Raw genomic sequence first — 14,616 nt, forward strand, 5'->3', positions numbered from 1 at the left:
AATGCTTCACAGTGTATGCTGGAAAATATCCAAATAATTATGATGTTCAGTGTTGTCAGCACGCATGTATCTAGTGACCAATTGTGACTAATAAATGTAGTTTACATGAATCTGTTTAATTTGCATGTATCCTTAAAAAAATGGAGTTTGGAGTCAACCATGAATAATCACAGCACACATACAGTGTCAGGACAAAGCTGCACTGAATTGCACTGTTACGTAATCATGGAGCACAGAGCCTTTGCGCCTGCGAAATGAACGAGCAGGTGGAGGAGGAAACATGCGCAGTAGGAGCCTCGTCAGCAGCATCAGGACCAAAAAGATCCTCAGGAGCCTGCGATGCCAGAAGATGGTACATGTAAACACGCCGAGGGAGATGACCGTTTCGTTTTGTCTCCTGTCTCCTGTCGCCACTTACCTCCACTGACCTCAAATCTGAGGTGATTTAGAGCGGGAGGAAACGAAAAACTGCTAAAGAGGGTCACTTTGCAGCCTGCAGAAGCGAGCAAACGAACGCAGCAAAGATGCGACAGCAATAACAACACTTGGTGACATTGGTTTAGTCTCATGACGACGCTTTAAGCCTCTACTGCGCAGCGACAGACACAAATAATATAAAATAAAGGATTACTCTAATATGACGGGCTTTCTTGTGTAATGGTCGCCGGTTTCTAGTGGGATGCACATCAGTGTTTGGCCGTGCTCGCTCTCCGTCGTAATGGCAGCTCTGTACCAGGGCACGGACGCTTCCTCTCCGGATACATTTCTGGCCTTGAAAGACGTGAGAGAGGTGAAAGAGGAAACTACGCTGGACGAGAAACTCTTCTTGCTGGCATGCGAGAAAGGTTTGTTATTGTTTGTCTTCTTCTTCTTCTTTACAATCTAAATCCATTTATTAATATTATCTGATGTGTTTAAGGACACGGGAAAAACTCATGTTAGTTACGGAATCAGTGGAAGCAGGTGATTGCTGTGTTACAATAATGATCATTTAAGATATTCCTGAAACATTATGACATGAGCATACTTGATCTGTAGGTAAAACACACCATGACTAACAGCCTGATCAATTCCCAGCAGGATTATTGCAGCAAGCAAACTGTACAGTCATACCACATTTTTTTCCCAGTGAATACCTCTCACAGCTGCCTACATGTTGGCTACTGTGGAAATGTGCCCACGGGGGGTTAAGATATATTTAGTTGAATGTCTGCTTTTCTGAAAGTTTCTCTGGAATCTGCTGTCTTTTCATGGGTGCAAGCAAACCAGATGGAGAGATTCTACCCAAGCGTAAAATAACAAAGAGGCATGGTCATTCTCATCTCAGTCAGATGGGAGTACAGTGTTTCATTGATAACTAAAAAAACATTGTGCAGGCATAGGTTTTTTAGGTGTACAGCTAAGTCAGTAACTGCCAGTGTGACCATATAAAGTCTGTCCAAACATGGCTCAGCAACAGGAATTATCCTTTGAGGGAGATGTTATTGTTAACACGACTGATGTTAAGAGTACTGCTGGAGCTGAGCCTACTCTGCAGGAGTGTTTGTCTCATGACTATGGCTGTGTGTGTCTGTTTGGCGTCACCCAGAGATAATTCTTCACCTCTTTTATAGACCTGACTTTGCAAGAATTCCCTAAAGTGGATTTCATTCACAATGCTGCTTTGTTTTTGATCGGGTTCTCAGGTGACTACTACATGGTGAAGAAGCTGCTTGAGGAGAACCGACATGGTGAGCTCAACATCAACTGTGTAGACGTGCTGGGCCGGGACGCCGTCACCATCGCCATCGAGAATGAGAATCTAGACATCCTGCAGCTTCTTCTGGAGCATGGCTGCCAGGTAGTAAACACTCAGGGCAAAACAATATATGCAGAAAGCACCACCTTTCAAGTTTACTGCTGCTGTATGTTTGGTTTTTATCATGCAAGCTTTCATCTTAAAGGATGCATTTGTTTCTGGTTAGGCAACAGATGCCTTGTTGGTGGCCATAGACTCGGAGGTGGTGGGAGCTGTGGACATCCTCCTCAACCACAGGCCCAGGCGATCTTCCAAGCCTTCCATTGCTGTTAGTCTCCTCTCAAAAGTGCTCTTTCAAGAAATAAACAAAACACTGTTTATGCAGAGAAGAACAGGCTGATGTCAATATCATGTTCAGTTTTATCAGTCTCTTCTCATCTTTTTCAGAAACTAATGCAGCGAATCCAGAACCCAGAGTATTCCACTACAATGGACGTGGCTCCAGTCATCCTGGCAGCCCACAGAAACAACTATGAGATCCTTACAATGCTGCTGAAACAGGACATCTCGCTGCCCCGGCCCCACGCTGTAGGCTGTGAATGCACGCTCTGCAATGCTAAAAACAAGAAAGACAGCTTACGGCACTCCAGGTACAGGCCCCTGTGATCTAGCATTCAGAAAATGCAATAGTAAAAACGTTGTTGGGTTTTCCAAGCATTAAACTCCCCTTGATCTGAACCAGAAGACCATTATTCCATTTAATTACCTTGGAATGGTCAATATCACTTTTGTCTTCCAGACGATGCCTGTTATTTTATTTGATGACTGTTTTGGTATTTACTCAGCTATGTTGAGGCTTAAAAAACAGCTGTGATTATGCTGTCAACTGAAATGTTCAGGAAAGGTTCTTATGAAACACTGCGGAAGGCTGTTTTGGTGATAGCATCAGCTTGACAATGTCACCTTAATCACACAGACAGAAATGATTTACTAGCATTAACATTTTGGAAATGCTCTTATCTGTTTTTTAAGTACATTCAGTGCTCTCTTGAGCCCACAGATGACTCAAATGTTCTCTACTTATTTAGCTATAGAGGGTCAGTACTTCGTTTGCCATGATTGGCTTATTCTTTTTTTGTATTATCACTGTTTTTAGGCTCAAATGTGAAATATCAGCCTTCAATTTCAAAGAAAGCAGCAGTGTTTCCTCTGAGTATATTTGATTTCTGATAAGATACCGGACTCGTAGATTACTCTGCTGAGCACTGTTATTCTCTCTGCAGGGCAGTGTAGCTTCCCACGCAGTATGCTAAATGAATCAGTCTCCAGTTTGGCTGACAAACAACATAGAGGTCAAAGCATGTACCACTGAAACAGTGATCAGAGGCTGAATGTTTGTTTCTCTGTTTCCCTTTTTTGCTTTTCTCTCACTATCGCCTCCTCCATCTCCAAACTCCTTTGTGGGTTAGGTTTCGCCTGGACATCTACCGCTGTCTGGCCAGCCCATCTCTGATCATGCTGACCGAAGAAGATCCGATACTCAGGGCCTTCGAGCTGAGTGCAGATCTCAAGGAGCTCAGCCTGGTTGAGGTGGAGTTCAGGTACACAGAACAGTTACTTCTCATGTCAGAGCATGTTTTTTCCAACTTCTTTGTATGTGACAACACAGAGATACTAGTCTCATGGACACAAACATATGTAAATACTGTACACACAGATAGTAATATTGTAAACCTTCCCTCTTTATAGTCTGGAACAGATAAGATTCCTAATCCTTCATGTGCTCTGACTGCATCTTGTTTCCGTATTCTAGGAATGACTATGAGGAGCTGGCAAAACAGTGTAAGATGTTTGCCAAGGACCTGCTGGCTCAGGCTCGAAACTCTCGCGAGCTAGAGGTTATCCTCAATCACACATCCAGCGAGGATCCCGCCGAGAAGAGAGGCTTACTGGAGGAACGTATGAACCTCAGCCGACTGAAACTTGCCATCAAGTACAATCAAAAAGAGGTCAGACAGGCAAAATCTGCAACTGCCACATTGATGGCTTTTTGGCAGTATCTACCCATATAACTGGGTAAAATATATTATTTTTGATATATTACTAGACCAATTTCAATTTAGTGTATTATATGTCGGATTTAACATCTGCTCCAGAAGTTGTCCTTTTGGAAATATTAGTCTGGCAGGACAAAATTCCTCCAGGCAATGGCAGTCAAAGACAAACTGAAGCTGGAAGTTTGAAGGGCAATTTACAGCCAGGATGGATCAGTGGGAAAAGTTTAACTCATATATCACAGTACACACTGTAGCATACCATTCTTTCCCACTGGAGAAATAACACTGATATTGTTCCTCTGTGCATCTGAATACTGCTCACTTATTCCTGAGTCTTATTTAATTCTTAGGTAACAGCAAATGTTTGATTTGGGATTTTTATTGCAGACGGAACATTTATCAGTTATAGCTAAGTCACTTACATCAGCTATCAATACAGTAGTCAGTCTATTTAAGACACAAAAAAAAATCTTAATAATGCTATTGCACAGCAGAAATGCTTGTGTTTTTTTAGTGCTGTACTATATATACAGCCTATTCTTTCTCTGTGTACATGAGCAACATAAATTGAACTATAATAAGTAAGAAATATAGGCTACACATATAGAAAACAGTGGGTGTCAGAAATGTCTAAATCCAATCCAAAATGTGTCGAATGCCATTTTGAGTAAGCATTTTTGTGGATACCTTTAAAAGAACTAAAACCAGGAAAATAGCACCAGCAAAGATTATTAGGAATAATTGGACATGTTGGGAAATACACATATTTATTTTCTTGCTTAAAGTTAGACCTTGAAATAACCAATCTAACTGTTAACTGTCTGGAGCTTCATATTTATCATACAGACTTGAGAGTGGGATATTAATCTTCTAATCAAACTCTCAGCAAGAAAGCAAATTAGTTTATTTTCCAAAATGTCAACTTGTTGAACTACATACTAGTTCATCTTCCTCCTGTTGATATTTTCCTTTGTCCTTCTACAGTTTGTGGCTCAGTCCAACTGTCAGCAGTTCCTCAACACTGTCTGGTTTGGAGAGACGGCCAGCTATCGGCGCAAACACACCTGTCTAAAGATAGCCACAGTGCTGACTGTGGCGATGCTTTGGCCGCTGCTTTCCATCTGCTACCTGCTGGTGCCACGCTCCCGTGTAGGCCAGATCATCCACACACCCTTTGTCAAGTTCATCATACACACCGCCTCTTACTTTACCTTCCTGCTGCTGCTTAACCTCTACTCGCTGGTCTACAACGAAGGCACGAAAAACACCATGGGCCCCGCGCTAGAGATGATCGATTACTTGCTCATCCTCTGGATCATAGGTCAGCTTTCATGCAGTAAATTACATACTCATGTACAGTATGTATGTTATGTGTGTAGAGGAGTGTCATGTACTGCATGTTGTTATTATGGTATATATTTCAGAGCTTAAATGCCATATTTCTGTAATTGAATTATTATCCCTTTCCTAATGGCCACAACATAACTAAAATAGAATAAGAATCCAATCATAAACCACAATTTAATAGGGCATAGTATAGTGAAAATGAGAAATTCCTTTTATTGGCTGGCTAAAGTCCAGTATCCTGTATCCATAATCCTATCAGGCAGAACATGACAAACAGCTGTTTCTATACCAAAAGACAGAAAGCCTGGCTTGACTGGATTAAATCTGTCAGTTATGCTTCTAATTGAGCTTTACAGATTGAAACCGAAGCTTCTCCTTTCTCCCCTGTGACTCTCTCTCTTTCTCTCTCTCACACACACACACACACACACACACACACACACACACACACACACACACACACACACACACACACACACACACACACACACACACACACATACACACATACATGCAAACATATAATTGCACAAAGACAAACAGATGTACACAAACTGTGCCTTTTCAGATGAGGCTGGAGAGTGACAAGTGAGAAACAGACTCTGTCTGTCTCTCTGTGGAAGGGCCTCTCTACATTCCTCTTCTGCCAAGAAACCATTAGCATGATCATTCAATCACTTTAATGGCCCTGACTTCTCAGCAGAGATATTTGTCTCATGGTTGCAGCATCCTACACTTTCGCACCAGTCACAAAGCATCACAACCACAGTTCATTGGTCCAGGTTTCCGCTTGATAAATCATCCCAATAACTGCACCTGACTGGTTATAAAAGGATGTACAAGCAATTGACTTCTATAACTCAATGTTATTAAGATGGTTGTGGGACAATTTGCAATTTATTTTTTATATTGCAGGAGTGAGATCAGTATTTGAGTCATTAGTCAGGAGTGCAATGAGTTGTTCCATGGCTCAACATAGTCCACTAGAGGGGGAAAGATTCCTTAAGTAATGCAAAAGAGCAACAACAAAGATCAATTTGAACAATTTCAGCGGTTTGTTTCTTCAAGGCTGCGTCATCACAGAACAGATTTACTGCAAGATGTGATGCAGTGGTGCAGATGTCCCACTCTGGGATCACTGCAGAATCGACCAAAAAAACAAAACAAAACACAAGATTAGATAGTTGGAATAAGATCACTAATAATCAACCTCCTCAGATGACATCATATTGATGTGGATAGGAGCTTTTTAAGTGTATACATGTACTGTATGTCTACAGATGGCACTCACAAGTCAGACAGCTTTTCATTCCTTATGCTTTCTTTTGTTCTCTTTTTCTCCCACGCTAACACCCGCCCATCCCCACTCCTCCCCATCTTACTCCTGGTCTCTCCATCCCGCTATTCCCCCGAGCCAGATCCCTCACATTAATGGGGTAATCAGATGCTGTGAGACTGTGAGTGTTTCTCTGCCCATGTACCTCTCGCTGTCTGCGGTTGTGTGCACTTTTTGCACTACAGTTCAATCTTTACATAGTAAAAACTAATGTCCCCAATAACCAGACAAAACAAATGCTTACTCAGAGATGGAAACATTTCATTTGTGAAACACTGTGCATTCAGTGTGTCACTGCTCTGTTTACTTTTAGCTGAAACCATGGAAACCATCAGTTTCAGTCCAACATTATTATGTGTCATCTTGTCTTGTCTTGCAGCTGAAATCATTAGTTCTAATTTCATTACCGCTACTGTACAATTGATAAAACTCAACTTGGAAACAAGAAGACACAGTCACTCATCTTTATTAAATTCCACACACCTCCCTAAATCCCACAGATGACACATACTCAGTGTATCAATCTCAAATTTCTGTGTCTCATACATTCCCGTTTCCCCAGGGCTCCTTCTGTGAGATGACTTATGGCTTAATCTGGAAGCAATTTTAAAAATGTTGGGGATGACGGGAAAATGCCTTTTTTCCTGTGGTACGTGCACATGTGCATGTGGTGACGGTGAATTCCTGCTCTCCTGTAGGGATGGTGTGGTCGGACGTGAAGCGCCTGTGGTACGAGGGGCTGGAAGACTTTCTGGAAGAGTCGAGGAACCAGCTGAGCTTCGTGATGAATTCTCTTTACCTAGCCACCTTTGCCCTCAAGATAGTTGCTCATAGCAAGGTACCCACACACTGTAGTCACTCACAGATTGCTACATGTATTTTTGTACTGCTGGCTTGAGAAATTGAAAGGTTGAAAAAAAGCTGGATTCACTGAGTGCGTTTCACTCTATGTCAATTCCTGGGAAAACCATTAATAATACATTATTCAGAGCAGTTGATATGCTGTAAATGTTTTTTTGCATTACTGACAAATGCTTATACGACAAATGCCTTTATTTTGTATTTTTTTTAACATTAAAAAACACCATATTTTGTTTTAATTATTTGAATATTTTGTGTATTATCTACATGAGTTAATTGAAAAATAGTCTTATGTTAAATTTTTCAGAAATTGTCAAGCCATATCGTTGTTGTACAGCTAAAAGGCCTTATTTAGAAGGCTTTTTTTGATTGTGTGTTCTGAATCATCATTTCACTGAGTTTTCAATTAGCAATTAGAAGTTTCTGAGTGGTAAATAACATTCACATCACTATCAACTGCAACTTCAGTCTCTGTACACTTTTACAAGCTATAAGTAAGTAAAGTAAGTAATAAGGCTAATATACCAACAGGATTGAGGTTATATATTTAAAAATAGAGTTCATATAACCAGAACCGATCTGGAGTAACTAGTTGTCAAAGAAGTAAACAGTTAGTGATCTAATTTCTTGTGCCTCCATATCCAAGTTGTAATTATGACCTGGAAACTCATATTTCTCTGAAAGTTCCAGTGTATCAGACTTGGTGCTTAATAATACAGAATTGCCTGAAAATGAAGCAGAAGTCTTTTGTTGAAGGTAATTAAACCTAAATCTGATGATCATGGTGTTATATTTTCAATGCACAGTATGTGTAGCTTTCACAAGATTAACTCAGTAATTGTGCAACCGACTTGAGCTGTCTAATCCTATGAACAGTCACATGATATAAACATGGTAATCCATCCCATATGATGTGAATGCAACATCAAGCACAAGGCCTGAGTACTTCATAGTGTTGTTAAGTAGTTCTACCAATAATAAAAGCCACAAAACATGCTTAATATGTGAAGTAGTATCACTGCAGACTCAGTACAGTCAAGTGTTTCTGAATATGTTTGCTTGTTCTGCAGTTCAAGAATGTGGAACTTGAAAGGAAGAACTGGGACGCCTTCCATCCCATCCTTGTGGCTGAGGGCCTGTTCGCCTTCGCCAACATTCTCAGTTACCTGCGACTCTTCTTCATGTACACCACCAGCTCCATATTGGGCCCACTGCAGGTAGGAAGGCAGCGGTCAGGCATACACTGAAATAAAATAGCTGTGATTTTGTTACTTAACACTGACATTTTCAAAGTTTTATTCCTAGTGTGGCCAGACATGCAACAAACAGTGGGAGTTTGAGATGAGGCACTTATGCAATGCTTATCAAACAGCTTCCTTCTATTTTCTATCATATTTTTTTCCCACCCACTCTCTTCCTGCGAACACTCCAGGACAAGCCAACGCTAAACATCACACCAGCTGTGCTAAGCAGTATCATCAACCATCATCATAAGCATTAAGCATAAGCACAGTGAACTGAGGCAGTAGATGAATGTGTTCTGCTGTAATAATACGCTCATAATAAACTGAACACACCATCATAAAGCTCAGCTGCTTAGTCGCCATATGTGTCGCCACACCAGTATCATCACTTTTATCATCTACATGAACGAGAGCCTTCAGTTTACACTAAATTGATGTTTCACGCTAACTTCAGTTGAGAGGCTGCTTATTTAAAGCTAGAGGAGCTGACTTAGTTTGCCAGTGCTCACATTTTTCACTGGATCCTAGATTGATTGCTATCACAATCTGGCACAAACAGCAAGTTTGAACTGTAGCCATCTTAACAGCAAGTGTTTTGGACCAATTTTAATTTTAAATTCTAATTCTGGCTAAAAAGGACTCTTTTGGAAATCTTTTCAAAACGAAGTTGATTTGTAGATTAGTGTTGAAAGGTGATTGGGCATCAACATCACAATGTGGCTTGTTTCTGTTTGTCCTGAGGAGACATATTGAAGACTTTTTAACAACAGCTATAATGAGAGTGATATTCATAAATCACACGAATACAGCGTCAGTTTTATTTGTGTGATTTATGCCTCTTACACAACACAAAATAAATTCAATTTGTGAGAAGCAAACATTTGGCAAAAATTGACATTTTTTGTGGTTTTCGTAGTCCCTTGCAGGGCGTCCCATGACAGTTTGTCTCCCTTTTGTTAGCATGCAGTATTAATATATTTATTTATGTATTTATTTTGTTCTGTTGTGTTTGGTGGATCAAGTCATGCTTCACAAGTCAGAACAAAAAAGCTTAATAGGATTCATGTGTTCCTACTGAACAAGTTGAAGTGAACAGTAACAAACTTAATGGATAAACCCCAGTGTGTGTTTGTGTGTCACGTTATGTCATTGTTTTTCCACTTCCTCAGACAAGCCAAAAATCTGGTTTGCATATTTTCCTCTCTCTTTCTCCTCAACAGTCAGTGCCATAGGTGTCCCTTTTTATCACATCATGACATTGTATATCGTCCAGCCAGCTGGCCGGGGTGAGACTGTAAGGCAAGCCAACCCCTAAATTTGTGTTGGCTGTCTTTAAGAATTTCATTTTTCCCCACTGTGTGACTTTTATTACACAAAGCAGTCCTCAGGTATGCAGTGAAGTCAGCCTATTTGTAGGGATGCCTTCCTGTCATTAAGTCGAGGAGCTGTTCGTGGTTGACTTATAAAATACCAAGACTACCCTGTAGATTGTTAATGAGCGCTTTTCAGCTACAATCTCCTCCATCTTTCTCCCTCCCTCTCTCTCTCTCTTTTTTTCTTCTCTCCAACCTTACTCTCACTCAGTCACTCAGTCACTCACTCAGTCACTCACTCACTCACTCACTCACTCACTCACTCACTCACTCACTCACTCACTCACTCACTCACTCACTCACTCTGTGACATCACTGTCTGGTTTGGCAAGATGGAAAAATGATTAGCTTTGGAAATAGATGTGGCTGTGTTCTCATGGCCACCCTTACACTCACATGGCAGACACACCTCCCTCCCAATGCACATGCACCCACACATTTCCGCACTGTTGTGATATGTGAGTGTGCAATTCATGCAAACACGCACACACACATAGACAGTGAGTCAGTACTATGTGGGCTGCTTTAATGAAAGTTTCTCTGATTCCATGCTTCCCTCAAGAGGACAGCTCACTCTTCTTGCGGGCAGCGCCCCCTACTGAGGTTGGAAAGAGTGACTGAAAGTGTGTTTATGTGTGAATCTACAGTCACTAGTGTGCACACAATGAGCTCACTCATGGCCCAGACTTAACCTCAGAGACAGTATCAACCATAATGGATGGCACACTTGGAAGCTTGTATGAGAAAAAAAAGAGGGAAGCTGTCCTCCAATTCTGAACCACATACAAATTCTAACCAGGCTCTGAGTTTGTGCTCTAGTGCGTTTTCACTTTGAATGAGACAAACTTAAATATACTCTGAGATTTGACAATTTGTATGCTAAATTTGCTTCATTTGTAATGTGGTGTTGGTGGATGCTATTGTCCCAGAATGCATTGCACAAAGGATTGCTCACAGTTGGAACAAATTAAAACTAACTGCTGTGGTGAGACAGCTCCAGGAACATTTTGGAAAACAAACAATATGAAGATTTTTCTTCTGTACCTTCTCTTTGTTAAATTCAGTCAAGCCAGTTTATTTATAAAGCACACTTAAAACTGACAAGTTTCTTACCAAAGCGTCTTACATAAGAATTTGATATACATTTAAATAATCAAAATTATATTAAATTGTTACAGTGGAACATTGAAAGTACAGTGAGCATCCATTGACACACAACTTAGCATTTCCTGTTAGGACTTAATTTCTTGTATTGTTATACTATAAAGGCAGATATTACTGGCTTATTTTGTAGAAAGTATGTGTGTGTGTGTGTGTGTGTGTGTGTGTGTGTGTGTGTGTGTGTGTGTGTGTGTGTGTGTGTGTGTGTGTGTGTGTGTGTGTGTGTGTACCCCCCAAAATGCATCGGTACCCCCCTCCTCCAGTCGAGGTTAAGAGCTTCTGACCTGCTGCATTCCTGCTGTGTTTGTACAGTAACTATGTTAGGCTATACCTGTCAGGCTGGGCAGGCAGGGAACACCCTCAGCCCCTGAATCGTGTACAAGATGTGTACAAAGTGGCTGAGGAATACACTGGGGGGATTTAGACATGACAAGAGAATGAATCACGCTAATAGACTAGCCCTTCTCCTCAAACAAGCAGCCTGGGTTTCCAAGCAAACACATTCACCTTGAGGTACAGGGAGAGTGGTCATCCCTCACACTGGACACTGTGTGTGTGTGTGTGTGTGTGTGTGTTTGTTTTTTGCAAAGGCGAGTATGTTCTGGCCTTGTTTGAGCATCTCTAGGCCCTAGTAAACAGATAAACCACTCAGTACTATAAATAGTTGGTTGTCCATTGCGCTGAGAACACTTTCTCTGTCTTCGATCCCTCTCTCTGGCTCCTCCCATGTTTTTCTGTCTTCCCTCAGGTAGTGTGAGAGCACTCCAGCTGCCAGAATAAGTCACTTTCCCCACTTGCCCAGGGAAGCACTGTTAAATAAGAACATGGGTGGAAAAAACTAGTGACAAGCGGTCAGGAAGGTTTGCTTGCAGAGGAGAAGTGTTGAAAGAGAACCAAAACATTTCATTCATGTAGTGCCCTTGCTGAAATTTTGATGAATTAGTCCATGAAAAAAACTAAAATGTAACAATTTCTGCTTGAATACATTAAAATGTACTGCTTAAAAACACTAAATTGTAGCTAATGCGAAATGATTGCTTGTAGACATTTTGGAGAATGACTAATGTCTGCAGGATTACATCAAATCAAGCAGCAAAAGATTAACACATTTTTTTCCCACCAGATCTCCATGGGTCAGATGCTGCAGGAGTTTGGAAAGTTTTTGGGCCTCTTCCTGCTGGTGTTATTCTCCTTCACCATTGGACTAACCCAGCTCTACGGAAAGGACCGGAGAGACAAAGACAAGAATCCATCCCAGGATTGCCAGGGCATCTTCTGCCAGCAACAGAGCAATGATGCATTCCACACGTACAGACCAACCTCAATCTGTCATTTTAGACAGCGATGACAACAATGATGAATGTTCACAATGCATGTTGACAGATGTCAGAGATTTTATATATACATGGCGCTGTATAAACACAGCTGCTATAGATATTACAGGGTTTTTTCAGATTTATGATCTAACTATAAAATGAATGAATGTATTTTTGGTTAGATTGTAAGATGCATTTGACAGACATGGTGCACTTTCTCACACACACACAGACCCACATACTAACATCTACTAGCTTCTTCCTTCTCACAGGTTTATGGGGACGTGCTACGCCCTGTTCTGGTACATCTTCTCGCTGGCGCACGTCGCGCTCTTTGTCACCCGCATCAGCTACACAGAGGAGGAGCTGCGCTCTTTTGTGGGTGCCATGATCATAGGCACCTACAATATCGTGGTGGTTATCGTCCTGACTAAGCTGCTGGTGGCCATGCTCCATAAAAGCTTCAGACAAATAGCTGTAAGTGTAGGAACTTTTTTCACAGAGTCACTTCAAGTTTCCAAGTTATGGGTAATTTCAGTTCAACTTGGAACTGGAATGTAAATGTTTTCATTTACTGTTAAGATTTGATTTTTCTCTAATTGGGTAATTATACACAGATGTCATCTCATTTTTGTCTTTGGAATCCCAACTGCATATTTCCTGCTTCCTTTGAACAACCATTTGATTTTGATTATGCAAAGTAATACAACTCCAACTTTCCACAAGAGCAATATTAGGCTATTTGCATCTTTAAGATTCTCACATTCCTGCTCCCTAAATGTTCCTGGTATTCTGCAGAATCATGAGGATAAGGAGTGGAAGTTCGCTCGAGCCAAACTGTGGTTGAGCTACTTTGATGACAAGTGCACCCTGCCGCCACCTCTTAACATCCTCCCCACCCCGAAGACTGTCTGCTACTTGGTGACCAGCATGAGCAAGTGGATCTGCTCACACACCTCAAAGGGAAAGGTGAAGAGACAGAACAGCCTCAAGGTAAGAGGCACATTTTTTTTTTTACAACTGTCAGAACCTTAAATTGTTGTAAAAAAGCAGCTGCCAGTGCATACTTGCAATTTTCTGGAAGGTTGAATTCAATCTTTTCCGCTACTCTTGAACAAATGGTCATTTTCTTATCGACCTAAATTCCTTCTCCGTCTTTTCCATCCAGGAGTGGAAGAACCTGAAGCAGAAGCGTGATGAGAACTATCAGAAGATAATGTGTTGCCTGGTTCACCGCTACTTGACATCTACGCGGCAGAAGATGCAGAGCACAGACCAGGCCACGGTGGAAAACCTTAATGACCTGCGACAAGACCTCTCAAAGTTTCGCAACGAGATGAGGGACCTGCTGGGCTTCCGGACCTCCAAATATGCCATGTTCTACCCACGGAGCTAAAAAAAAAAGAACTAGATATTTTCTCCCTGTCCCCTCTCCTTTTGACAAAACCTCTGCTTCTCGTTTTATCTGAGATGCTGTGTGACCCGTGCATGTGGAAAAAAACCCTCTGCTCTTTGATTCACAGAGGCAACTTTTAAACCTGGAAGTTAACTAGAAAATATATATTCTCCACCAAAGCCTCCAGACTCAGGCCCCATATGTATTATTCAGCTATTCAACCTTTTTGTAAATAAAGAAAGCCATTGTTTTCAACAGAAAGATGAATAAAGATTTATGGAAAAATTTGACCCTGTGAGATTTCAATGGCATAAAGAGCTGATTTTGCTGAATACACATGCTGCTTTTGAGGTTTGCAGTTACCTGCTGATTTCTCTTCCTTGAAAACTGATCTTTGGCCACATGCGTCCAAAAGAGAGAACACAGTCAACTGTTCAGCCAACTGCTCAGCAGTCCAGTCCACGTGAGTCACATTACACATACCTGATCCATTTTCATGCTTAGTAGAGCATAGCTGACCTGACTGCTCTCATCAGACTACTTCAAATATTATTTGGCATTATTTTGTTTTCCCAGCTGAAAGTTCCAAAAGTAAAGAAAGACACACAAACCCAAGGAAGATGTTAAAGGAGTTTTATTTGGGCAGATGAAAACAATAAAATATAAATAATATTCACAGACTTCTCGATATGAAAATATTTTCCATTTTTCATTTCATACCTCTGCCTCTAAAAATAATGAAAAATAAGTCAATAATGTATAGTGATGGCGGTGCTTTGCATCCACA

The 14,616-nt window shown here is 41.0% G+C and overlaps 1 protein-coding gene across 1 annotated transcript; it reads left to right on the forward strand.

The window, feature by feature from the left end:
• The first annotated feature begins 679 nt into the window (after positions 1 to 679).
• Positions 680 to 13,908, forward strand: trpc1 (transient receptor potential cation channel, subfamily C, member 1). Its single transcript, XM_062441666.1, has 13 exons — positions 680 to 845; positions 1,686 to 1,840; positions 1,965 to 2,066; positions 2,186 to 2,388; positions 3,208 to 3,339; positions 3,552 to 3,747; positions 4,780 to 5,116; positions 7,177 to 7,316; positions 8,410 to 8,556; positions 12,241 to 12,425; positions 12,706 to 12,910; positions 13,232 to 13,426; positions 13,602 to 13,908. Exons 1-13 carry the CDS (start codon positions 680 to 682, stop codon positions 13,827 to 13,829), a joined length of 2,391 nt encoding a protein of 796 aa, XP_062297650.1. The 3' UTR covers positions 13,830 to 13,908.
• The last annotated feature ends 708 nt before the right edge of the window (positions 13,909 to 14,616 follow it).

Source organism: Scomber scombrus, chromosome 20, assembly GCF_963691925.1.
Source record: "Scomber scombrus chromosome 20, fScoSco1.1, whole genome shotgun sequence".
NCBI lineage: Eukaryota > Metazoa > Chordata > Actinopteri > Scombriformes > Scombridae > Scomber > Scomber scombrus.